The following is a 26615-nucleotide window of genomic DNA, read 5'->3' as shown; positions in this document are numbered from 1 at the left end:
GGAAAGCAAGTCAACTTAGTGCTTAACATTCCCGGGCATGTTAGCCAACAGAGAAAGAGGGTATGAGGCCACAACTACAAGAGGTGTTGGACAAAACAGAGGATGGCAGTGTCTCCCGTCCCAGCACTCTGACCACCCAGACCCAAGCTGCTTTGAAGTTTGGCTCCAGAACAATAGACAGTCCAGCAGCGACGGACAGAAACATCAGCCAAGGAAATGACAGTTCCTAGCCTTGTTAATAAGCACTGGTAGTTAACAGAGCAGGCAACAACTCTCCACGTCCTTAGATATCTTTAGAGACAGAAACATACATAACGAGTACAGGTCACAGAAGACTTAATATCACAAAATAAACACCCAGTTCCATGTCAATCAGCACGGGCACCAAACAATGGCTATTTCCAATTAGAGCATGTGCCTTCTTGTCTCTTTCCTAATCAACTGGGCACTGCAGAGAAGTTCATTCCTTTTTTAGCCATCAGGAACTAAGCCCGGGCAGTTACTTCTTGGAAATTACTTACTTACTTATTTGTTTGTTTGTTTGTTTGTTTATTTATTTTAAATCTAAAAACAGTGGCACTTTCTGATAATGGGTATTTGTTGTACTTCTGGTGCCACCATCCTGACCAAAGAAGCAGGTCCGGAGACGATCTCATCACAGAAGGAATACCCTGGGTTTGACATGGAACAGTGCCACCAGTGAAGAAGCGTGAATGAGGTAAGATGGTGGGGAGCTCCTAAGCCTTTGCTGTCATTTCCTGCCTTGCAGCCTTGTTCCAGCGTAGAACTGCTAAAAGCTGAACTTGGGCATGCCACTTGAAGGAAAAGAGGTGGATATAAAGCTATGGATTGCCTCTATCAGCATATACAAGCTTCTAGGTCACAAGCGCCCCCTGTGTTAAGTTCATACCATGAGTTCCATCACACTGTGGGTGGCAGCTAGGGACCCATGTAAGACAGTTAAGAAAGGTCCAGTTTACAGCTGCGCATAGTTCACAGTTCTGCAAATCGCTTGCAACTTCAGAGCACTCTGCATTCCTAAACGTTTGTGTAGCAGCTCATTTTACTGTCAAAGCATGTTAATGGTACAAAAAAAGGCTGGCTTAATATCTGTAAGCCTATGAGAACTTAGTAAGTTCTCAATAAATGTTAGGTATAGTAAATATTGTTATTAATGACTACCATTTGTGTTCAGAGATACTAGCCTCAAAATCTTATAAGCAAACTAGTTGGCTCCCAATGCTGATTCTCACAGTAGTGCTCTATTACTATTTTTCTGAAAATTTTTGCAAGCAATTCCATTAATTCAACTCACACACCTAGACCAGACCAGCCATGTGGTTCATTCCTAGACATACTGAAAGTGGCTCTAAGCAGTAATGATTGAAATGCAAAACCATGCAGCATGAAGACAACATGAAATACAATGTGGTGGAGATGACAATTCCATGCGAGCACATTGGGTGGCCGCAACAGACACACAGAGGGACGGGAGAGGTAAAAAAATCTGTAGCAACCTTTTAAGAGCATCAGGTGAGAAAGAGTAATAGTTTAGTAATGGTATTCCTCAGTGAGAACAGGTTCGCAGAAAAACCGAGAGCCCCGCTTGGCAGTACGAGCAGTAAAGGGCACCGTCTTCAGCACTGCATGGAAATCGACAGCCCAGTGAGACAAACAGGAGAGAGTGGACAGCCAAGATCCGTTCGTGTTAGTACACAGTTAGTGCTCTGTTATCCATGCCTGGGGAAGGCGGTGGGGAGTGAGCAGGAAAGGGGGAGGCAGCATGTACCTGAATGAACTCACAAAGTCTAACAGAGTTACTCAGTCTGGGGCTTGCGGGGTGGAAAATGGAAAATATTCAAGGAGCATAGAATCGCTCCACAGTCAGATATTCATTCCCTTCCGAAGGTAGGTTAATGATTACCTCGGGCAAACGGAAACTGTGCGTTCGGCTCATTTTACAAGCTAGGTGCCACTGCGATGGAGAACACACTGGCGAAAATGGAACTCTTAAGTCCTTAATGCACAAGGCTGGAAGCTTCTCTACGGGTAAGTTCATCATACTGTGGCACCGAGGCTAAGAGGTGCTTACCCAAGGCGAGCTCCTCCTGGTTCTGCTCAGAGCAAAGCTTCTCTCTCAGCGTGGGGGAGGCAAGGAGAGACGGAAAGCAATGGGGCTGCATCTGGAAGCCGTCCGCAAGCCACTGCAGGGTGAACACTGAGCGACCAGCAGGAGCTGCACGCAGACCACGTGTACCGTACACAGGGACAGGCCGGCATTTTCATCTGTCGGCTAAGGACTTCACTCTGGGAAAGGAACTCCTTACTGACTTCCTTTTTAACGATTTGTTTACTCATGTCCTTGGGTCTGAGCTGATGAAAACACTTGTGGTTTTGGCAGTTTGGGATTCCTATTCACTATGCTATTAACAAGAAATGAGAAGTAAAAAGTCTAAAGGTTATATTTTTTAAAAAGCAGGACAACTGGGGAAAGGTGACTAATGACTGGATATTATATATTAAGGAAATGCTAGTTTTGGAGGTATATGATAATGGTACTGTGGGTATGCCTGTTTGCTTTATTAAAGAGTCCTTCTTGTTTAAAGATACATACTGAAATATTCCCTGATGAAATTGTGTATCTTAGATTTGCTTCAGAACAATCCCAGACAGTGGGGAACGGGGAGCAGGTAGAAGAAGGCATGTAACAAGACCGGCCGTGAGTTGAAAAGTGTTGATGTGTGATGGGTAGGGGAATGCATCAGACTGTTTACTTTTGCATATTTCTTAGACTTCTCATAATAAAAAATTTTAAATATATTTGGAACTGACAAATAGTATTCATATGCAACAGACATGGAGGAAAAGTTCTGTGCAGCCCAAAGACAGTGGCCCCAAAGTACTGTCCCAGTCTGTAAGAAAGAATGCAGATATCCTAGAGAATTGGTTTGAGCAGGAAGTTTTAGGCTACAACTTAATCAGACAAGAGCCACGCCAGAGTTAGGCACCATTCCTGACTGACAACCCTGGGCTAGAAGCCTATTGGCCCATCTGAATGAATGTACCCGCTCCGGATTTCCTATTGTCTTTAGTTACTTTGAATGAGTAGAAAAAAAGGATTTTAAAGAGGATGTTGGAAAAACCTACTGTGGTTAGTACAGACCCTTCAGCTGGCCTTGTCCGTAGTATTTATTAATCAGGCAGGTGGGCAGGAGTAGCCATGAGGAACAAAATGGAGTGTGGTGACAAATGGAAGACAATGGAAAACCACTACAAAGAACCCTGGGGGAACAAACGCACAGGGTCCCAGTGATACTGAAAAATAAATTTCTCAGAGTGTGCTGGGGGTTTCTGATAGGCAGTATCCTGGCTACTATAAATACACTTCAAACACTAGCATGGAGTCTGTCTGCATACCGCTGGATCAGAGTAAAGTCAACTGAAGAACTTCAAACTCCGGGCAAAGGCAGCATTAAATCTGCCACTGGCCCAGGCTGGGAAAGGCCGGTGTGACCTCCAGGGGCCAAGGGCAGGAAGCAGCGTTTACCTGTGATAATATCTTCAATGGCACCATCTTTTCCTTCATATACATGTCTGTTATCTTTAACTTGCCGCCTTCGTAATTCCGCAATTAATTCTTGCTGCTGCCTCTTTGATTTGTGGGAAGGAGACTAAGAAGAAAGAAGAATGGCAAAGATTTGGGGACCATTACCCATTCGAGGTCTGAGAAAGTCCAAAATGTGGCTGAGCATTACTCTACTAGTAAGAGCCTCGGCCGGGAACACAGCACCACCCCTACATGCTGCTGCTCCAACAGAAAGCCACTCAGAAACCCTCTGGAAAGAAAAAGTCACTGGAAAACACACAAAAGCTCCAGCTAGCAGCAATGGGAAGGCTGGATCCTGTGGCAACAGGAGGCAGCTGGGAATAACCATCAACTTTCTTAAACTTCGGTGCAAGGATCAAGAAAACTTCCATACTTGCCAGTCCTTATGGCCTTTCCCTATGGCCTTTCCTTCCGGGGAATGCTCCCGTCCAAGCCTCCTAGGAAAGCCTCCCCGCCCTCAAGGCGAGCCCTGGTGGCAACCCCGGGAAGCCTCACCTGGACACTAAGCAGTCAGGTTGCCTGGGGCAGGGTGGTGGGGGGCGCCCTGTAGCCAACTGAGTCTAAGTTAGATCTATAAACTTGGCAATGCTACACAAACAGGCTCTTAGCCTCATTCCAGTGGTCACTGGACAAAGTAACGAAAGAACAAACGTCCATCTGCCAACTTCCCAAGCCCCAGGAGGAAGTGGTAAGGATCCCATGCACATCTGGCTCTGACCCTGGTCCCTGTTTGCCTGTGAGGGGCCGTCAGGGCCTGTCCCCCGCGGGCGCGGGCCGCGGCTCACCTTGGGGTCCTGCTGCTCCAGCAGAGCCTCCTGCTCCAGGAGTCTTTCCATGAGTGCCTGCTCCTGCTTCTTCCTCAGCTCATTTTCCTCCTCTGCTTGCTGGGCAGAGTCAAAAGAATCAAGATTACATCAGTGGAAAAGGCAGCAGTCAAGGGTTTTCAGTCATTCTTGGAGAATCCTTGGGAAGCCAGGAATTAGAGTAATGGAGGCTTCCGCAGATCTACACCTTTTGCCTATATAGAACTCTGATTAAGGGTTTCACTGTCTGTCGGTGTCACACCTCCTCATAATCTAGTAGCTGAAATTAACCTCATCCCCAAGTCGTTTCCTAGTCATCCTCCCTGCTTCACAGTGTGGGGGGGACCTGACCCTTTCGGCAGCCCTGCTCAGTGATTTTTATGAGTTTGTTTTGCTTCCAGATTCTGTCCTACCAATGGCTTCTCTAAAAGTAGAATTCTCAGATTCCTCTCCGGTTGCCCAAGGGTAGGAGAAGACCTCCATTCCCTTCCCTTTCTTCCTTCAGGGGCCTCACCGAAGTGGCACCTCTGGGCTCTCTCCCATAGCTCACGCCTTCCTAACAGAGACAGAGTGTGACCAGCCGGATGAATTCGGGACAAGAAATGAAACAGGCTCCCCTCCACTCAGCCTTGGGCATTCCTGAAGCCAGCCTCCCCGAACAGACTTCCAGGAGTCTAGCTGTGAACTGATAAGTCATCCCTAATTCAGGGCTGAAGTGTAAGCACACAGATACACACAGTACCCCCAATCCAGCTTTCACCAGTAATGAAGTGTACATTTGGATCTCTGTTCTTTTCGTCTTAAGTTTCATTTTGGATCAAACTTGGGGAAGGAAGGGAGGAGATGACATCCTAAACCCCCAGCACCTGCCCACGAGATCCACAGGTTGGTGTTCAGCTGGGAGGTCATTCATTATGTAATACTGAGAGCAAGGGAAACACCCCCTAACATCGCTGCCTGACAAGCACCTCCTGGATGCAGCTACGGGACTGCGGGGAGGGGGCCCGCTCACAGGCTCGGACCTGTGACACCCCACAGATCATCAAGGCAGCTCCTCTTTTTCCTCTTTAAGCATCAGGTTTTGAGGCCAATCAGAGCCCCTTCCCAGCTTATATTGTATGATTTTAAAACAGCATGTATTTTCTTCTTAGACCTTAGACTTGTAAGTATTTTACGTGGAGAAATGAAGTCCCAGCACAGAACAAGAGCCGCCTTGCGCCATCTGTGCAGCACGCAAGCCTTACCGGCTAGAGCACCTGTCAGCAGCAGTGGGTGACCAGCAATGTCACCGCTCACAGCGCAGTGTCTTGTGCATGGACTTCTGCTCATCCATCCTGCCAAGGACACCCTCTTTCTGCCAGCAGCTTGGGATAGCCCTGCTGAGCTAAGCCACGCTAAGAGAAGATGGCTCAATGTCGTCACTTTGCGAGTTTTAGTGAAAGGCTCAAGGGTGGTTCAAAGCCCTCCATTATATACAACAGGATGATTCTCAAAGTGTGTGTGACCCTGCCATCTCCCCTCTATTAGCACATCCTCCCTCCTCCACCAACATTACCACGGTTACAGGTGGCCAAGCCAGGAGAGTAGAGATGGCGATGCCTCCTAAAGTGTGCTACAATCCCGTAACCCTCCTTGTCATTCTTTCTCAAGGTACAAGTTCTTCTGACACACACCTCTTTAGATCCCATGCTTTTTCAAGACCACTGCCCTGGATTATGTCAGAGAGGGCCTCCCAGTAAAAGGAAGGGCCGTTACAGATCTAGATGAAGAAACAGAGCAGCAAGCTTCCCAGCCCTTTCTGTCTGCACTGGAGAGCCCGAGGCCTGGGCAGGGCTGACCGTGCAGGATCTCCCCAACCTCAGCTACCACACCTCCTGCTACAGCCCAACAACTGCAGAGGCGGCCTGCACTGCCCGAGCCCTCCCCCTGTGCCATGGTGAATGGTCAGTGGGGCAGCAGTGGTCTTGAAGCATCTCACTCACCCCAACGGGCCACCAAGAGCTTTGTTTCCAGGTGGGGCCTCAGGACTCTGAGTGGAGCCCCATGGGCTGAGGGCCCCGGGAGCGCCCAGTCATCACAGAGCCAGGCGCTGCTGTCCCACTGACACCCCAGCTCTGCTGCCCACAGGAACAGGCGGGGCCTCTGCAGAGAGGCTGACACTCAGGCATGGCTCCGGAGGGCACCCACTTGAGAAACAGCTCCAAGGAAGGTTTTAACGGGCGCCTTGCTCCTGCTTACCTTATAGGCTTTCACAAACCGGACAAAGACAGGAAAGAAGACGGAGGGTGGGGTCGTCTTGGGATTTTCTCCAAAATACTTCACCACATCATCAAAGGCATCCTGTGAGGAAGCAAATTTCTCTTAAATTTCGTTCATTCTAGCATTTGAACTTGACACTCACGGGGAAGGCTGCAGCAGAGCGGCACTGACCCCACGGCAGCTCCCACGCTCTCGTCTCCACCCCTTCACCTCCCCACCCTCCCCACAGCCTCTGTGCTTCCTCCCAAGGCCTGCTCAGGGGCAACCTGAGGAATGCAACAGTGCAACACAACACAGGAGTCCACCTCGGGACCTCCTGCCACTTCACACACACACACACACACACACACACACACACGAGGAACTATTTCTTTCAAGAGCTTCCCAAGGCCGTGACACAACCCCTCACAACCAACCAGGCCAGATGTCACTCAGAACCCAAATCCCAGCTCACTGCTCCAATGTTCTACGGTGTCCCCACATCAGGGACATGAAAGCCTCTGCTTGAACTCTGTGTGACAGAAGGCAGCCAGCCTCCAGGGAGCCGTTCCACCACATCTTCTTCAGGCCCCACACACTCTGTCCTCCCTGCTATGACGGCATTCAGTCCATTCTGGCTGTTTTCCAAGTGTGTGAACTTGACCCCAGTGTAGTTTAAGAGTTTGAGGTTAAGGCCTACAGAAGCCCAACACACTGGGAACACAGCTTGGCTGAGTGTTGGTTGAACTGAATACATGACCCACAGGGAGCCGAGGAGTGCAAGGTGGGGGCTTCTGGAGACGATGGTGAGACCCCAAAATAGAAGAGGACAATGAGCAGGACAGGGCACTTCCAGGTACAATACTCAGAAAGATCCTACCCATAATAATCACTAGTACCTAGGAAATCTACCCTCACCAGGCAGGGGGCAATTTCCCCAAAGCCAGGCCCAGTGCCCCAGGTAGCTTTAAGAGACCCAATTGCTTCTTCCTGGCATCCAGGGTCAGAGAGATTTACCTGTGCGATCTTGGCGTCATCCTGCAGCTTCTTGAGCTTCCCCTCATTGCTGAGGATGAACTCCTTCAGCAGCGTGTTGTGGTCATGCATGGTATACTCCCTCTTGGTCAAGTCCATGCCCCGCTGGAGCTCCTTGACGTCCAGTAAAACGTTCTCAAGGGAGACTGAAGTAGAGAAAGAAAGACCCCGTGAGCACCAAAACCACGGCGTGTCTGGCGGCAGGCCGAGTTCGCGGCAGAATCCTAGGGATACTCGAGGATCCAGCTCCAGCTTTCAGTGCAGAGATCCTTTCATATGAAAACTTTACTAAGGGCTCCCAACCAAGCACTGCATTAAATGCTTCACGTGCACCAATTCATTTGCACCACTGGTCCATTTTGCCAACAAGGAAAAGCACTGGGAAGAGATTTGGGGGCCTGCCCAAGGCCACACAACTAGGAGGTGGCAGAGATGGATAACAACTGTGGGCTCCAAATCTCGTGCTGGTACCCAACTATTCCATTTCTCTTACAGGAGATGATAAGCTATTGGATGACCTATCGACCAAGAGGTGCCTTAACTGACAGGCCCACAACTGGATCGTCTACTCCTCTTCCACACACTTTGACCTCTTGCATTTCTGTGGCTCTCCAGGAGGGGGCAGCATCTAACCGGCTGAATTTGAGTTGTACAGACCGCTAGGAACTCAAAGCAACCTTGGGCAGCTTTTTGTTAAGCAATCCTTCGCTGCTTCAGAAGGTTTATTCTGCATAACCCTTTTTATCCTCACCCTGTGGCTACCCTCCCAGAGCAGGTACACTCTGGCAGCCTCCTGCAGGAGGCCCAGGCCCGCTCTGATGCTGACTCGGCTCTGCACCTGCATAAGCTACAGGTGTTCTCCCCTCAGTAGACTCACACTCATTTTTTTTTGCCTTTGACTCCTCAATGCTTAGGACAGTGACAGGTACACAACAGGGACTCAAAAAGTTCACGGGAGAAATGAAGGCGTGAATAAAGGAGCGAAGCTATAAAGAATCCATGTCAGCTCACCTGGGCACCAATTCAGACAGTGGACCTCAGTCTATTCCCCAACTAGTTTTTCTCAAATGACACTTTCAGGGAATCTCATTTGGGCCAAATAAAATGTGTTCACTAGTAAGATAGGAATTTTTTACTTTTTTTGTGTGTTAATAAGAATTGTGATGCTAAAGAACCCCTAATTTAGGCAAAGGGAGACTTGAAAGAAGAAAAATCACTCCATCAGAAGAGAAATCCTGGTAACCACCTGAGGAAGCGCTGAGCCCCCTAGGTCTGTCACCGCCTGCACAGCACAGTCACTCACAGCGAGAATATCATTCCACCTGCCTCAGTCTCCACTGCTGGTAATCGCACATCCATTCACTCATTCATTCATTTGCTCATTCCTTTATTCCCCCCAGCAGTTTGCCAGGACTAAGGTAATTAGAAAGGTACGTGAAACTCAGTTATACCTGGAAGTACACAGCTCGCAATGGACATGCAAACTGTTGTTATAAAATTTGATGAATCTCATCTGAGAGGGCAGTGCAGAGCGTTCTTGAGTAGGAATGCAGAAGCAGCAGCCACTTATTCTATCTAAGAAAGTCAGAGAAAGTCTTGCCCTCAAAGATGCAAGTCACTAAGTCTGGGGTAGGCCTTGGGAATACGAAATCACAGTAAATACCTTGGCGACTCATGGTTCAAGCTCATAACTTGAGATTCACAGCATGCAACCAACTCCAAGGTCAGTTTGCATCTTGTTCCTCTTTTTAGCCCAATATTCTTTTGAGAGAACCTGGTACATTGAACACTACACTATATGAGAAGATGACCTGAGTTCTAGTTCTTTTTCTGACTTTTTTACCCATGTAACCTTGAGCAAGACCTTTAACCTCTAAAAATGTCAGTTTTCTAATCAATGGCATGGGGATACCATCCTGTACTACATCCCAACTACTTCAGAGTCATTGATGATTTAAATGAGAAAATGCATGTCAGAGTAAATAACAGTCAAGAAGTCATTGTAAATGAACTTGTGCTCAGGCTGAAGGCAAAATTTTTAAAACTGCCACATCTGAGCAAGTGGGACAGCACAAAATCAAATTCAGGTATTTACTGGGGGGTGGTCAGAGTCTCATACTCTTATTTCAAATGACAGCAATAGAAAAGGGCAATAAATGGAAGAAGGCAGGTGCACGACGCCCAAAGACCTGCTCTTAACAGAGGACGGACACTTGAGGTTCACGTCCACGGTCACTACTGCTGCCAGGAGTGGGCAGCGCCACAGCTGATGGGTTCCTGCTCAGAATTTGATGTTTCAGCCTTGCTCTTTGAAAGGCATCCTGCACAGTGTTTGCTCCAGCAGGGAACAGACCCCCAAGATGAAAGGCATTCAGCACCCAAGAGTAACATTAATAGCTGAGATCAAGTACCTGAAGCAGCTTTCTCCACATAATGAAGCTCATTATAAAATAGGGACACTTGGTGATATTTTTCTTTTACAACATTCGATATATAGTGCAACAGTGTTTGCTTTCGGTCTGTTGACTTTGTATCTAAGAGCTGAAAACAAAAGGGAAAGTGGGTTAGAGTGAAAGATGATGTTCCCCACCAGGTGATGCCCTCCCACTCAAGTCAGTGACAGAGCATAGTGTCCCAGCACAGACAAAACATCTCCACGGAGATTCAAGACCATGTGTCCTGTGGCAAACCGGCCCACTGATGTTTGTATCAGGAGGGCGCTTCCTGCTCCACATCAGGGAGGCCTCTAAGCACCTGGAACTGTTCACACATCTTTACTTGCATCAGATCACACACCCCACACCCCACCCCCGCTACACCTCCCTGGTTTAAAAAGCAAGAAGACTCCAATTCAGGGGCTCTCCACAGTGAAGGCCCAGAGTGAGGGTGGAGGTGGCAGTGGGTGCAAGGCAGTCCTTGCAAGTCAGGCTCCCACACGTGATCCTCACACCTGGCGCAGGCCCTCTCTCAGTGCCCAGCCTCAGACGACCCAAAGCAGATCTGCTTAATGGACCATGACCTTCTCAGGGCCAGAACCAGGTGTAAACTCCCCGTCAAAGCACCATGTTCCCCCAGGGCTGGGGACTCAACCTGCCACCCATGTCACACAGAAGCCATGTAAGCCCAGCCCAGCCTGGGAGGGGTTCTGTGGAGGGTTTTCTCCAATCCTGCTCAGTTAAGGCAGGTGACTATGAAAAGCAAAAGCACCCTTTTCCATCCAGGAAAAAAAAAAAGTTTTTAGTTAATAAAGAAAAGTATAAAGAAGCAATCCAAAAAATTCCCTAATTTCATCCAGTCTCTGTTAATGTCTTAACCTACTTCCATTCGGTTTTCCTGTTTTACTTAGCTGAAATCAAACTGTATGTGCATTTTGTACTTTCTTCTCTAAATATAAAATTATCTACTACTTTAAAAACTCATCACAAATATTCTAACAGTTGAAGAATTTTTCACCATATTAACTACTCTCGCACCATATTTAATTATTTCCCCAAGTGTAGAATCATTGCATTGTTACTAATTATTTACAATTATAAATAAAACACAGCATCCACAATTCAGACTCCTGAGGGAAGATTCCTAGAAATGGAAATACTGGCTCAGAGGGTATGAGTATTTTCAAGGTTCTAAGTGCTTGCTGCCAAATGGTGTTCACAAATGTGTGCCGATTGGTCCTCCCACTGGCAGAACATCTTCATCAAAACATTCCCGCCCCTGCTCCCAAGGGCTGACTCTCTCCACTCCAAGACTCAATCTTTGCCAGCTGTTTTGTCTCATCTAGCTCTTATATATTTTTAGTCCACTCACCAGATCTAAACTCTGAAGTTTAAATCCATAAACCGCTCCTCGCTTACTGCTATTCATATAGTTTCCAAGGGCCAAAATGATCTGCAAAAAAAAAAGGGGGGAGAAAAGAGAAGCCCATGAGTACAGCACCCCAGGCATTCCCAAGCAGAGGAATGCAGTGACAAATCACCTCCTCCACACACGTATATGAGGAAACTTCACTTGCCTCCAGAATTTTCTTGAGTTTTTGGGATGACTTTATAGAGACAGATGCCGCTATAATCGAGTGCAGTTGCTAGATTCCGGTCAAAGGAAGTAAGAAGGGGAAAAAAAGACATGTTAAAAAAGGGAAACTCTAATTGAAAAAAATTAACACTGAGGAAAACAGACCCACACTGAGACGTTAAAGCTTTGATACTGAGATTATATTTTTCCTACTAAATATCACAAATTTCACATGTCCTGCTAGGTCTTTGGTAACCACATCATCGTATGCAAACTTTTCTCTAAAAGAATTTGAATGAGTTAATGTCAAAAACTTGCTTATCACAGGATCTGTAGCCAATGAGACTCAGAGTTAGGGGTTAACATCTTCCAGCAGAATTCAATTCCCTGCCCACCAACTCTAATCCTGTAATACAATTTACATTTTTAAATCAATGGAGTTTTCCAAGAATGAAAACTTAAAAATTAAACAGCAAAGTGATATAATCTCCCTCTAGAAGTCTCAGAACATGTTTTGATCAGACATGCTACTATAATCAGTAATTTTTAAAAGTTTACTTAGAAATACTGGGAAAGAACTATTTATCATATTTATGTCATGATATTCCTACGTCTCCACAAGATTAACACATAGGAACAAGAGATGGTCAGCTAATCTTCCTACGTCACCACAGTGCTCATAACAAAATTCTAAGGAAGAACACTCCTTTGGTAAAGTTAATGCTTCCAGCGGAAGCCAGTAAGTCTGTTCGCTAAAGACATGGGATAATTTTTAGAAGTGAAAGTCACATTTTCAGTCTTGCCAACCCAGCCAAATGACTGGTATCTTCAGGAGGGAACTGAGTTTGAGAAAATGGTTTCCTTGTTCTCCATATTGAAGTATCCTTTGAAATCCAGAGGACATCAGTAGGCACAGAACATGGCATCCTCTCGGGAGCACGATATGGAATATGAAAATTCATTATTTTTAAATTTGCTTGGCATGCACAATGTGAAATAGATGGCCAAAATAAAAATGCAGTGTCAAAAGTTCTGAGCCTTTGGAGCCCATAACACTAAGTACATTATTCTGAGGAGCTTAAAAAGAAAAAAAAAGGTCCGTTTCTCTTTGGACCCCCTCCCCTGCCAGAGTCGGTCCACTCACAGGCGTGAGCATCTGAATGCTCTCAGCAAAGTTCCCAACGAAGGCCATGATGGTCATCTTCTGCAGGAGCCTCTCGATTTTACTGAACTGCATCATGAACCGGTCTTCATCCGACAAGTTCTCCAGAGGCTTCCTTTCCCGTTCGTAGAGCCGAAGCACCTTCACCTCGCTCTCAGTTGGCAAGAACCTCATCAAGCATTCTACAAAGTCTACAGGCAATGTCTTCAAGTCAAATCTGAAGACGGATGTGGACAAGTCAGTGAGAATACCTCCCACCCTCTCAAGCACACCTCCATCGGGCCCAGATCATGGGCCAAGTCAACGAGCTGACCATGTCCATGGTCGGCCTGTGAAGACACCGCTTGGTGCTGGCTCCTGACCGCGCATCAGGCGCCTTCACTGGTCCTTCCTGAAAACCTGGACATCACTGCAATCACCATGCTCAGGTTTTAGACTGTTAGTATAGCTCTAAGCCTCTACAAATCAACAGCACAGGACAGTAGGAAGAGCACGAAGGCAGGCTGAAGCAACTACTGGGTAGGTGAAAGACACGGTTTTTGAGGCATGTCAAGTACTGCTAGTTAAGGAGATTAATATTATATACACAATTATAGAGTAGTGAACTCGGTAAGTATTTCCATTAAGCCAATAGTCTGGGATATTTTTTCTTTAGAAAAATTTGCACCAAAAGCCTGTACTATATAGATGCTTTGGCTTAAATGCACACATCCCTTGAAAGAATACCAGGTCTATGCAAATGTATGCTCAATTCAAACAAATGAAGGGTTCACCACAACCCTTATTTTATTCTCTAGACAATCTTTAGCTAAATAATAGAATTACATTTAGTTATCATGACAAACAAGGTATCCGAAGATTAAAAACCAGAACACATATCAGGTTTTAACATCAAATCAGAACAGACTATAGGACGCACTAGACCATTAGATTATGATCCTGAGGACATGAAACTGGAACAAATGACTTCTCAGGGTCATTACTCCTCTTAGAATCTCTGATCAAAATTTATGAAATACCAATTTATGATGAATTGATTCATAAAACATCTAATAATACCCTTCTTTTTACAAGTCACCATGACCACAAGGAGACTACAAGGATTCTTCTAATAGAAAAGTAGATATAACCAATGCCTTCTCTTCAGTTCAAGGATAAAAAAAGAACTGAATTTTGTTTAAAATTTCCTGGAAGTGCTAAGAGCATAGCATCCCGTTGCTATGATTAAAACATGCATCTGTATCATATCTGTGTCTGGCATTGAATTCTATCATTCCACAAATGCCATTAAATTTGCATTCAACAAATCTAGACAAAATTCAGATACTCCAGAGAAAACCGACATTTTCTCCCTTTCTTAGGATCTGTAATACTCCACTCAACTTTCTTTTGATGTAAGCATGGCTATAGGTATATATGAGAGCAGACCAAGATAACAAATGCTGTCACAATCCAGTTGTGGTTATTCTTCTAAAATGACCAATCACTCATTCTAACACATCATTGCTGAGGATAATTTCTGGTCCACCTCTTTAGTGTCAGCATTTTATAGAGCTCTGAAGTTGCATACGTAACAAAGAGAATCTCTGGGGTGTGAATATGAGAATTGCTCCATCTTTTATCTTAGATCTTGCCCCACTCTTGAAATATTTCTGTAATCTACCAACTCATAACTTCCTGCCTTCCATTTTTATTCTAAATTTACTAGGATATACTTTTACAGAATTCCCTGAACTTACACATGAATAGCTTTACATATTTCCTCAGCAGTCTTTCCAGCTTTCCTTAATGTTATGGCAAGATTTTTGGCCCTATTTGCTTCTAGTAACGTTACTTTGTTTGATCCCTTCTGTGTTATCTTCTGTTTGCTTGAAGAAAGATCAATGGCAGGACCTTGGGCTTTTGTCTTAAATATTTCCTCAAATTCATCCACATTTAAGTCCTGGGGTAGAGAGGGATGAAACAGGAAAACTGGATTACACATAAAATGTAAGTCAGGAAGCTACCATTTAGACAGTTTCTTAAGCATCAAAGAACTTAACTTTTTTTATTCAGTACTTGTCCTTAGCCATGGCTTGCTCTGTTCTCCTATTTGTGTTACAGTGTGACTTATGCCACATACACAGATGTGAACGTCCAAAATAGACAACTGGTTTCAACCAGCCGATTCAATTGGCTTTCAAAAATTACCTTGCAGGGGTGGCAACCATGGACTAAAACTACCCATCAAACCAGCTAGTGAATGTGATTACTGAGCCTTATTCACTCAGAGTTCAATAAAGGGTTTTTATGCCTTTTTATAAAGGGCAGGGGTTGTGTCAGATATATATTTTGTAGCATACACTGAAGATGCTCAAAACTATTCCAACTTAACATAACTTTCTAAACATAGTTTTAGAACCACCTTACAAAATAGTGTTCAGTTTCATTCTCTGATATTATAAATCCTTTGCTTTACCTCAAGGCAATTAAAATACCAGGACTTTTATGGCTGAAACTTCTAGGTAGCACAGCATTCATTCCATCCTGGCAGCCCAGAGAGGACCCCTTTTTTCTGGACAATGAGAAAGTTACCTCCAGAATTCGCTCATCATCAATTTCATTGAAGACTGTGCCATTGATCTGATTTGGCTTCAGGGCAACCCAGTTAAAAACTGGCATTCTGAATTTTGTCTTGATTGGCTTCTTGATTTTCACAGCTACAGAGGTCAGAGAGAATGAAATTAAGATTCCACCAAGACCCCATGACCCTCAAGAACAATCAGACAACAGACCTTGCAGATGACACCCTAACACTGGAGGAAGACTGGCAAGAGGTGCCCAAGGGTTTTTAAATACAGAAAAAACATCACACATGGCTTTGGCCAGAGCAATGGGAGGCCATCGTTTGGTTGACTGACACAACATTCTGTTAAAGCTGCCTAAGAGCCAGGGGTTGATTTTTTTTTTTTTTTTTTGAATGCAGGCAAATGGATGGCTGCACTACAGTCACAGTGTTAGGACAAATAAAGTGTTGGGGGGCAAAACTTATAATATTATTAGCAGAGAGGGCAAATACACTGTATGACTTGCTTTGACATTGTTGAACAAGGGCCAAATTTTGGCAACCTAAATTCTTGGTCCTCAAACACATACTTCCAAACAAACCTTAACATCAGAGACTGCAGATAGCAGCTGTCTAACCCACCAGGGATGCAAGGCTGACTTTCAGCCAGAGCAATATACTCCCATGGACGATCTGGATAATAGGGATTATACACTGACTCCCGAGTTATTCCAAACAGACGAAGGGCCACCAACAGCCCAAAATAGAAACCAAGAACACAGAGGGGTCCTTAGAAATCTGGATTCGTACCACTTTTTAAGAATGATCACAGTCCCCTTCCCTCCCTTTTTGAAGAGCAAGTTCTCCTCAGGAGTCAGTCATGTGTGACCAGGAGGCACTGACGAACACGTTAAATAGACTTCCTTCCTTTTACTAGAGGGGAAGGGATCTGCCTTTGAGTGGTGGGGAAGGCGAGGGGAGGGACTAGCAGCTTCTCTTATGTTGAGGAAATGAACTAAAAATAAAGGTACTCTATGAAAAATTCCATTGATTAATTACACATCCTAAAGAAGCCTTCCCAAACCATTCATTCAGCTCTACGCTCACCATTCTAAGTCTGTCCTGGGACGCCCACCGCACCACTTAGGAGCTTCACTATTCGCCATCGTTAGCGAGGGAGAGCAAAGAACTTCAACGCAGCACAGAATAAACACACGGCTGGGCTTTACCCGGCTGCCTGCCTCCGTGAGAAGCGACTGCAACAAGGAGGCAGGCAGGGCCTCTCATTCCTCCAGCGTTACGAAGGCCATACACACAGCAGGAATGCCATATGGTGAGTGCACACAGAAGCATGCAGGAACACAGACACAGCTTGAGCGACCCGGGCCTTTCTGCCACCAAACAGTGACACCTGAGTCCCCGACCCAACAGTGCCCACTGCTCGCCGCATCGTCTTCGTCTACGCTGCCCTATAGGCCAGAGGAGCAGCCTTCCTCTGGTCTGACGCTTCAGCAGTGCTGAGGGGCGCAAGGGGAGAGGCTGGGCCGGGATCCTTCCACCATCTGAGGGGGCAGGTCAGAGCCATTCGGTTCCACCACCTCTTCCCAGGCACTGCAGGCCTCAGGGCTCGAAGGGCCATTCCACTCACAGCCACCCTACTTTTAACTCTCTGGCAAGATCAGGAATAGCCTGAGATCAGAACACAGGCAAGGAAGTTCTCCTCGGAGCACAGGGAACAGGGACGGGAAGGGGGCAGAGGAGGGGCCCGGAGCTGAGCTCGATGTACCCTGCGCTCCCGGTGCTCAGGCAAAAGAAGGCGGCTATGATACCCAGGATGTCTGCTGAAAGGGCCGTGATCACTTCTGCAGGCTCCCCTAAAACGTGTGGGCAAACCTGGACTAAGCGCCAGCCAACACCAGGACTTCCCGCAGGCACAAAGTCACAATGCAATGGGTCAGAGTCAGATGGAGTGCACAGATGTCAAGGCACAGTGTGACCGACACGGACACATGGCAGATACTCAACACAGTGAGGAGCAACCTACAGAAAAGCTTGATGGGCCCATCTTTTGTGGAAGCGAAAAGAACAAAGAAAATACAAAAACAATTAGATATGGTTAGAGGCGAGCGGCTCAGCAGTTCACGCAGTCTTCGCAGAGAATGTCGTGCTTCTTGGACACGTTTCACAAGGAAGCACCCAGCCAAAAATTCATTTCCACTTGGGCCCGCCTTGAAGACCCACTTATTTTGTTTTAAAAAATAATCCTTTTTAGAAGAGGGGGAAAAAATTATTTTATTGTAGTGGTGTAAACAGCCATTTTGAAATGTGCTAAATATTCCATAAGATATGAACAATTTTTTCAGGAAAAATCATCATCCAAAGTCCAAATTCTCCTTATGAAATTCCAAAGCACATGCCCCAAAGAGAGAGTAAAGGTCACAGACTGCCCAGCAGTCTGTCCTACCAGGAAATCTACCAGGTCTGAGGAAGTACGCCTTACTCTTCAAACGCACATCCCACATTATATATTTGTTCTATAAAATGCAAAGAAAGCTCAACTAGATTAATTTAGGGGCCTCCTTTTAGTCCCTTGTCTTGACCACCAAGAACACATTAGCTCATTGCCTGTTGAAGAGAGAAAACACTGCAATGCCTGCGGATCCTGGGGTGAAGCATATCACAGGCTCTGGCTTCCCGGGAACCCTGGGCAGATCATCCCAGCTCTGTCTTTTGGCTCTGTTGGGATATCCTGATTCTGTCTGGCTTCTTGGTTCCAGAGAGACACACAGAGTTGTGAATACCAGCAAACCATCTCACAAAACAGGCTATGACCACTTGGCCTTACCGGCCCAATTAAGGATGAGGAATGAAAAAGAGACTTAAGGCCTTGTTGAAACTGCCTGATCTCGAACTATCAAAGACTCACAAGGATATTCTAATCCTTACACCTTGTAAAACAGAATGCCTTGTAATCATTTAATGGACACTTACAGCACTAAAGAGGAATTTCTTCCATCCCACATACAGTCCGCTAAAAATTACAAAACATACAAAACTTTGGGTTGTAGCAACCCTGAAGGCAGCCGCAGGTGATTAGCTGAATTCCACATGCTAAAGCTGAGGCAATCAATAGAGCCGACAGGTTTTTAAAAATTAAGTAGTAAGAAGAGCCCAGGCAAAAAAATCAACTAGCGGAAACAAGACCCATGCCAGGAGGGAGCCTGGACCTGCACACCTCAGCCTCCTGCCCTCTCGCTCTGCCAAGGCAATTCCGAGTTCTGCTAATGAGCTCAGATGAACAGAAGCAAAACCTGGACAGCACGTTAGGTTTTGCCAAGAGAAATGAATCCATGCCAAGGGAGAGACGCCACGGCAGACACACCTCTCAGTGAGCACTCTTAGGGGGCTGCACGCAAAGCCTGGAAGGAGCCCAGTGCATCTGACAACTACGGTTTTCACACTCAGTCACCGAAAACAGCCTGCTGATGGAAGGGGTTCCTGGGGCTCGCTAAGAGGTTTTTGTTTGTTTATATTACAAAATCCAACAGCTCCACGAGGACACTCCTTCACCGTTTGTCCTCCAGAAGGAATAAAGTCCTAGAAGAAAGTAGCAGATGGGGGAAACCTTGAAAAGTGGAAAGAAGTCACTGGTTTAACGTGAACACGCATTACTTTGAACAGGCATCTTGTGTGTTTCTTCAACAGTTTTGTAGATGCTGGGGTGGAAGTAAATACCACAGATTCGATGTGGAACAGGCCTGCTATGGGTGGCTTTCTGATGTCCCAAGGGGCTTCGGTCACTAGGAAGAAGTGGTCCTAATGACTACGACTATGGCTGGCAAAGCTGCTGAGGGGACACTGTGGCATGGAGACCAGGAACTCTTTTACAGCTGTCACTTGGGACTTCGGGCAAAAGGCTCTGAGAACTACTGCAGCCTCAGAAATGGGGACGACGAGAGAGGCAGCTCTTCACTGGAAAGAAGAGACCTCATGGGGCGCTGAAATGAATGAGGAACAGAATCATCCACTGTTACAGGGATGGCACAGCAAGGCTCAGAGCAATTCCAAATGCCAGAGAAACACTCCATGGCTAGAAAACAGCCTGCAGCATCTTACAGACAAGTAAAAATTCATTTCCATGAGTTGAAAACAAGAACTTACATTTCAAGGCATTAGAGCAGCGCTCTTCCCCTCGCCCCACACCCACCCTGTTTTCTTTCTGGTGAGGTAGGGTGACTGCTCTCTCCTGCTTTGCAGGAGGACAACATGCATTACTCAGAAGCCTTTTAAAGAGGTATCAGGGTGCCAACAGTCCCCCTGGAAGTTCAGTCCCACCACAGTGAGTGCTGGTGTTCCCAGATGCCCAGAAGAAATGCCTGGAAGCACACACACCAGGAAGGCATTTCCCCATCTCAGAGAACACATCATAAGTACCTTCCCAGAAAGAGCACGAAGCACCAGCAGCGCTGGGTCAGCCCTGACCACGACAGGCGTCCACAGGTGTGTGCTGAACCCAGGGAAACACACCGATCCCGAGGATGGTACCTTGTCCCTGTCCCTTCCTCCACGTGGGGAGAGAAGATGGTGTACGATCAGAACTCCCTGCTAGGGAGACAGTAAGGAGGCTACCCAGAGAAAACTGCCTCTGCGCCGACAACTGCCCTTTACCCGCTACATTAGCAGGAATGTTCTTATAGTAGGAGCGGGCACGTGGTGGATTACAAGGCACCTAGACTTTGAAAAAACGGCTTTAACCCTCTGGGGGTAAGACAAGTGAGTATTTCCCGTCAAGTACCTGAGTCTTAATTTTTGTGCTCTTACCTGCTAATCCTGAGTTGAAAACCACTGTGGGTGAAGATGTCCCGGGCAGCGGGGGTGCAGAGGGAGGAGGGGGCGGTGGTAAGGGAGGGGCTGGTGCAGTCTCAGCGGCAGGCCCCGGGAGAGGGGGAGGGGGAGGAGGGGGAGGAGGCGGCGGCGGGGGAGGGGGAGGAGGGGGAGGGGGGGGGGGCATAGGTGGGGTTACTGGACCATTTTGCACTAGCAAAAGAAAAGAAACAAATTGACTTTGAAAATAGGGGAATGATTTTTCCTGCATTATGTCATATGCAGATAAAGTATCCAGAAACAAAACACTGAAAAAGACAAAGGATTTTTTTCTTTAGACTATAAAATTTCCTCACTGACAAATGGGGAATATACTGCGACATATGTGAAATGAAGATTAACACCCTTAATCTCAAAATGTAAAGGGTTCTTAAAATCATGACAGCAGAGCAGATAAAGGACATTAAATGCACAGTTGGCAAAAGAAGAAATACAAAGTTCCCTGAACTACCTCAGCTCTCGCACCCAGGTTTCTTACCTGCTTCAGGTGCGTCTGACGATGGAGGTAGTAGTGGGGGAGGAGGGGGCAAGGGTCCCGAGGCTGCAGCCCCCATTACTGGTCCCACAAAATTACCCGCTGCCACTTCTGACCCTGTGGACGGTGCACCAGAAGCCGCAACTGGCAGTATGGCAATATCCCCATCCCCTCGCTTCTGGATTTTAATGGTCCCTTGTTTCTCCAGTTCATGAATCTTTTTTTCCAGGGTAGACTGTCTTTGAATGGCTTCTTCTTTTTCTTTGACCATTTTCCTTAATGTGTGAACCTGGCTATTTGCATCTTTGTAGATTTCCTGCAAAAGAGTCCGTGATCAAGAGTTTGTCTCTACATGACATTCACATCGATACCATCAGACTGGCAAACTGAGGATAAAGAAAATAACGAAAAGAAGAAAAGAAAAAGGAAGTCATAGGTAGAGGAAGTCTCTGGAACTCAGAACCTAGAAAGTCCCATTTATTATCAGCTGTTCACTCTAATGCATTCAATATATTCTAGCAATGGTCATTGTTTATGTAGTTCTTTCTCTTAATAAATACAGCTAATGCAATTTTCCCTGCGGGTGGACAGGAACAGGGCAGAGATGCTCACAAATAACTTTTCAGCTGATTTTGGAAAACCCTGAGGCTATTCTGGGGGGTGCAGCCTGTTTTCTTTTCTTAATATTAAAATTCATTTGTGGCTCCTAGACACATGTCAGCTAACAGCAGACAAAAGGGCCCAAGTCAGACTTGGATAGAAGTCACATTGGGATTAAAAATCTGCAAAGCATGGAATGACCTATTCTTGAGTAACCAGGGGCTCGCTGTTCCTGAACGGCTCTCACTGGCCTTCACAGTTTCCCCTTGACCAAGCTCAGGGCAGCAACTTGCTGTAATATTTTCCCTTTAGTAATGCCGTGAATAAAACAGGCCAATCCTTCCTCTACTACTTAGTTATTTCTGTCTAGGTTTTTAGCAGAAAACAAAGAGGTTACAATTTTCAATTCAAAGGCTGTCCTGGTCCCTTTTATAAGGGGCCCACCGAGGGTCCAATGAAAGGATTTTACAGAACTTACTTGCTGGGCCTTGTACACGTGATCTCTCACCACAAACCTCCAGCAGGCAGGGGAACATTCTTCACACCCTGTCTATCATCAATAATCTGAGAGTCTGAACTTGAATTGAGTCCATATGCTACAACTTTGTCTCTATGCCGTGCCAAAAAATAAATTTCCTAGAGTTAACTGTAGGACATGTCAGGATATCAAGCAACACACAGACATGATAAGCACCGCATAAAATGTGCCATTTCATTAACAGTGGTGTAAAGGCAAGTCCTCTGCCTGAAAGCCCTCCAGGCATTTTGGTGTTTTTATGTTCTGTACAACTGCAAGCACATGGATGGCACTCCATAAATATCTGACCCATAAGGTAAAGCCATACTAAGACCAAATAAAAGAGCTGGGATTATCTGGTGTTAAAATGGATTGGTTTCACTGTGTGCCCCCACCACTTGTTTGTTTGCTTTTTGGTGAATGCCATTAGGTCCTGCCCATGGTGTGATTTCACTGTTTCCATGGCAACCACCAATTGCGGTTTAAAGTAGAAACAAAGACATCCAAGACCTAATAAAAATAAATAAGTGCCATGAATTAAATACATGCCATGTTTTTATTTCCAACCAAATGGGTGATCCACAGAATCAACTCAGGCTCATCCAGATGGGAAAACAGTGTTACTCCCCAAAACCTGCGCTAGGGAAGTACCAGACCCCCGGCGTCTGATTGCACACACGTGTATGCACATACCCTAGCTATGGGTACTGTTCATTCTGAGTATCGCCTCTGAAATGGTTCCAGTCCATCCACTGTATGGATGCATTCATTCCTCCAGCATGAATGCACCCTGTGCCCTACTAGCCTGGGCTGCAGCCCATTCCCTGCGGTGCCCGTAGGGGTGGCTGTCATCATCCCACTTACTCGAACAACGTCCAGCTCCTTGTTCCTCTGCATGAGCTGCTTTTCCAGTTCCACGATCTTAGACATGGCTTCATTCTCTGTGTCTTGCAGTTTTTCAGACAACTGCAAAGTTTTGAAAGAGAGGCCATCACAACACAGAAACATTCTAATCGGGAGGTCCTCAGAAAGTGTAGCTCAAAGACCATTAGGGGTCCAGCAGTGTCCTGCATGGGTTCCACAAGCTGCTTTCTGGAAACATTAATATTCATCACATGGTTCTGGGTACATATTTGCTTCTAACAGGAATAATGCATATGTGATCCTTAATGAAACCCATACGTCTAGTGTTCTGACATGCAGTGTGTCTCCCTCCATTTCTGCAGTGCTGGCACAGAGAACAGGAGGTCAGGAGCAGGGAATTCAACTCTTCCCTCCCCGGGAAAGGGCCCTTAGACAAAAGCTTTTGAAAATAGTTGATCCGGAAAACTTGGTTCTGTTATTCTAAGTAACTAGTGGAAAAAATACTGCTGCTTGTTTTGACCCAAAGTACCCAAATAATAAGTTCAATTCTGGAGGGGCAGTTCAAATGAACAGGCGGCCTGCCGCTGAAGTGGATTACATGAGTATGTGTGGTCACACAATGCTGGCTGACGCTTCAAGAGAAAGACGGGGGTCGGGGTGGGGGCACATGTTAAATCACTACTTTTCCCATACAGCTCTAAAACAGAAACTTCTGATTTCTCACCTCTCCCTGAAAATGATGACAAGTTAAGACAATCAGGGAAGCAAGGTGAGTGGGAGAGTGGAGAGTAACGCTGATCAGGTTCAGAATATGATGCACATCTTTTAAGAGAAGAAACGCTGAGCCTGTACATGCTCTCCGAGCCAGGGAGCACTCCCAACGGGACGGGGGTTGGCTCACCCACCGGCTTACCCTCAAGCCATGAAGATGCCCGTTTTCAGAGTGATGGGAGAAGATGGAAGACATTAAGCATATGCAATACTCTTAACTAAGAAAATGTGGAGGAAAATAAATGGACTGTTCAAAGGGGAAAATAACAGCCCTCCAAAAAAGAGGCAATTCACTTGCAATCAATAAGACTGTCACTCAAAGAGTCCCTAAGAATTTGGTCTTCACAGTGCTTGGGTTTTTAAGAAGCACCACTTTTCTGTTCATCCTTGTGATAAAAAAAATATTTGTGTAATGGATAAACAGATGAACCACCTCTGAAAGGCTTTGGACTCATATTCAATTTGGTCTGAGACAAGAAAAATGCCTCCAAGGAAAACAAGCCCGCCTCCTCAAAGAGCTGATGTTATACTGGGAGGAGACCTCTTCAAAGAAGAGGATATAAAGGGAAGCTTTCTGATCCGCTTGAAAATGCCTGTTGTTGAAATGAATCTGTTTAAAACTTGAGTGACCATAAGGCAGGAATGTGCAGACAAGCGTCATGAAGACACCAGATCACCCTGTCCGTGGGCCTGTGTGGACACATTTGGTGTAAGACTTATATTCAGAGGAAGGTACTTCTTCACCTCAGGCCAGGTTCACAAATTTGAGTTGCATCTCCCTCCAGGTAATGCCCATTATCTAACTGTCCTGTGCCTACAGGAAGGACGGGAAATCTGGACTTGGCAGGAACTGAGCAGTGAGCAGAGAGGCAAGGCAAGGGATCCCACTTAGCTTTAGGGAGCACACCTGCCTTCTTTGGAAGATCCACCACCCCCACCCCCACCCCGGAATGGCTTCTGAAAGCTCTCAGGCAAGCCCAGGCTTATGCTCCAAACCCTTCCATTTACTGCCATGAGAGCTGACGTTTGTTCTGCTTTGCACCCAGTTGAAACAGAAGCAGTCGTTCCTTTTCTGAGATATAATTACATGAGAGATGTTTTCCTCCAGTTCTTCCACCCTCTCCAGGGCTGCGTTCTTGGTTTCGGCGTCTTCCAGCAGGGCTCCCACATCAAACACGTTATCCAGGTAAGCCTGTATCTGAACCTGCAGCTTGTCGCTCTCCGTGTGTTTCAGCTTCTAAAAATCAAAGTGCGATGTGGTGTTAGCTTGTCCATGGAAATCAAACATGATTACCCAACAGCCTACATGTTTGTGTAAGTCTTTTCCAAGAGACGGTTGGATGTGTCCTCCTCCTTAAGAGAATTACGGAGTGACAAGATGTTCTTCAGATTACTTTCTGGTGAATACTCCTTCCCAAATTTACACTCATCTCCTCCCTGATTCTTCCTATAGTTATATTCTCCATGTAGATACATTCCAATCTAAAACATTTTCATACAGGGGAAACCAGGACAATAGAAAAAGTAAAAGCAGCTTCAAAAGGGAACAGCCACAGGTAATATAAAACTTGAGGTTGATCTTTGTGTAGAAGAGGTTGGAGTAGGGATATTTTGCCTGGGTAGCGATGGCAGTTCCAGCTGGAGGACAGGGTTAGGTGGGAGGCAGGGAAGACACCGAGAGAGTATAGTAGGCCTGGGGCTTATTTAGCACAAGTTGCTAGAACCCCCACCCTCCATGATAACTTCCCTAAGACACTGTCCCAGCACAAAGAGCTCCCAGCTCCCCCAAAGCACAGGTCAGGAGGCTGTCCCCCATTCATCACTTCCCAGGGCCAGGCATCCTGAAGTAAGTCAGCAAGCTCTGAGGTGAAATCAGAGATCAAGCAAATCAGCAAATCATCCTTACAAGCAACATAAGTCATTACTTTCCCTGGGGAACAGATGAACAGCTGGAAAAACACCAACACCTGGATGACACCAATAAACATTTATTGAACAAATCAATGGCTACATACAGGCCAGGGTTTTTATAAATGAATGAAGCACTTATATATTATATGCTTATGTTATTTATTCTTCTAACCACATCTCTCAGAGTCCAGAGCCAGCAGACAAGTCAAGGAAACATAGAGTTTTCAAAAAAGTAAATTTTTAAGAGAAGTTCTCCTATACATAAATTCTCAGGAAAATGGATTTTCCCCTAGGTCTAATCTGGAATTTTACAACTCAATCTTGTTCAGAACATAGTTCTGAAACTAGGTTCCCTCTTAGTTTAGGAGTCAGAACTGAAACAGGCCAAGGCTGGAAAGAAAAATGGAGAAGCAGCTCAGTGGGACTGTTCACAAAACCCACAGAGAGTAACGGGCACAGGCTGACGTATTGCTGCCAACATCACAGCCTGGAACCGAGAGCGAGTGCTGCGAGGCCATCACAAAACTGGACCCAGAACACCATTAGAAATCTATACACCCAACCTTTGTTCAAATACTGCCACAAACCTTCATCTCAAAACAAAACAAAAAACCTTTCAATACAACATCCTGTCAATGATATTAGTGGGCCTTGAAACAGGAAAACAATTCAAACCACCTTGTAATGGAAATCTATCACACCTCTCCCTGTGGGGTCTGCAGACATGAAGCGAGCCTACCACAAGCCACCAGGCCACTCTGATATGTCAGGCCAGCAGCTTGAGAGCAAGCAGTTCTCTGACTCTGCCTCACAATAACCCAAGGGCACAGTCTGCATAATTCCCTGGTTCTGCCACCCCAAGTCAAGGCGGCCACTGAATTCTGGAGATATCCAGGGTAAGTACTTCTGTTTTCTTTATAGCTAGACACAGATTTGCAATTGAGGTCAGCAATTCCTTCCCTATCACTAGTGGTCTTCCAAATTCAAGAGGACCATTCCTATATGGAGAGAAAGCAAGACTGCCCAGGAGTCAGAGGGCAAGGTGTATGTACCCTGTGCACACTTAGCCACGCGAGTCCAGCCACGGTTTTCACATCAACTTTTGGTTTCTGAGCTAAAGAACTTGAGGGAACTGACTGAGCATTTCTATAAGGGAGCAAGAGAAAATGAAACCGAAGTCCCCCTTCTCTCA

The 26615-nt window shown here is 46.0% G+C and overlaps 1 protein-coding gene and 1 long non-coding RNA gene across 15 annotated transcripts in view; one reads left to right on the top strand and one right to left on the bottom strand.

Moving 5' to 3' along the window:
* FMNL2 (formin like 2) overlaps positions 1-26615 on the bottom strand; it is a 281458-nt gene that overhangs the window by 3958 nt on the left and 250885 nt on the right. For 4 of the 14 annotated variants that reach the window (XM_073241458.1, XM_073241460.1, XM_073241462.1 and 1 more), the window contains exons 12-27: positions 24600-24749; positions 22742-22843; positions 20764-21076; positions 20223-20438; positions 17446-17466; positions 15431-15555; positions 14596-14798; positions 12839-13073; positions 11696-11764; positions 11491-11571; positions 10095-10224; positions 7666-7829; positions 6649-6750; positions 4393-4491; positions 3548-3671; positions 2093-2236 (exon numbers count right to left, since the gene is read on the bottom strand). In XM_073241458.1, coding sequence (XP_073097559.1) covers positions 2093-2236; positions 3548-3671; positions 4393-4491; positions 6649-6750; positions 7666-7829; positions 10095-10224; positions 11491-11571; positions 11696-11764; positions 12839-13073; positions 14596-14798; positions 15431-15555; positions 17446-17466; positions 20223-20438; positions 20764-21076; positions 22742-22843; positions 24600-24749 — 2278 coding nt within the window. Of the gene's footprint in view, positions 1-1517; positions 1644-2092; positions 2237-3547; positions 3672-4392; positions 4492-6648; positions 6751-7665; positions 7830-10094; positions 10225-11490; positions 11572-11695; positions 11765-12838; positions 13074-14595; positions 14799-15430; positions 15556-17445; positions 17467-20222; positions 20439-20763; positions 21077-22741; positions 22844-24599; positions 24750-26615 lie in introns of all 14 variants that reach the window. The other 10 variants (XM_073241465.1, XM_073241469.1, XM_073241464.1 and 7 more) reach the window with 5 other exon arrangements.
* Positions 565-10086, top strand: LOC118967938 (uncharacterized). Its single transcript, XR_005055270.2, has 4 exons — positions 565-718; positions 1909-2049; positions 2648-2719; positions 8179-10086. It is a non-coding gene; the product is annotated as an uncharacterized lncRNA (long non-coding RNA).

The sequence above is a fragment of the Manis javanica genome, chromosome 7 (assembly GCF_040802235.1).
Source record: "Manis javanica isolate MJ-LG chromosome 7, MJ_LKY, whole genome shotgun sequence".
Classification (NCBI taxonomy): Eukaryota; Metazoa; Chordata; class Mammalia; order Pholidota; family Manidae; genus Manis; species Manis javanica.
Note: the sequence above shows the minus strand (reverse complement) of the source record. Positions and strands in the feature narration are given on the sequence as shown.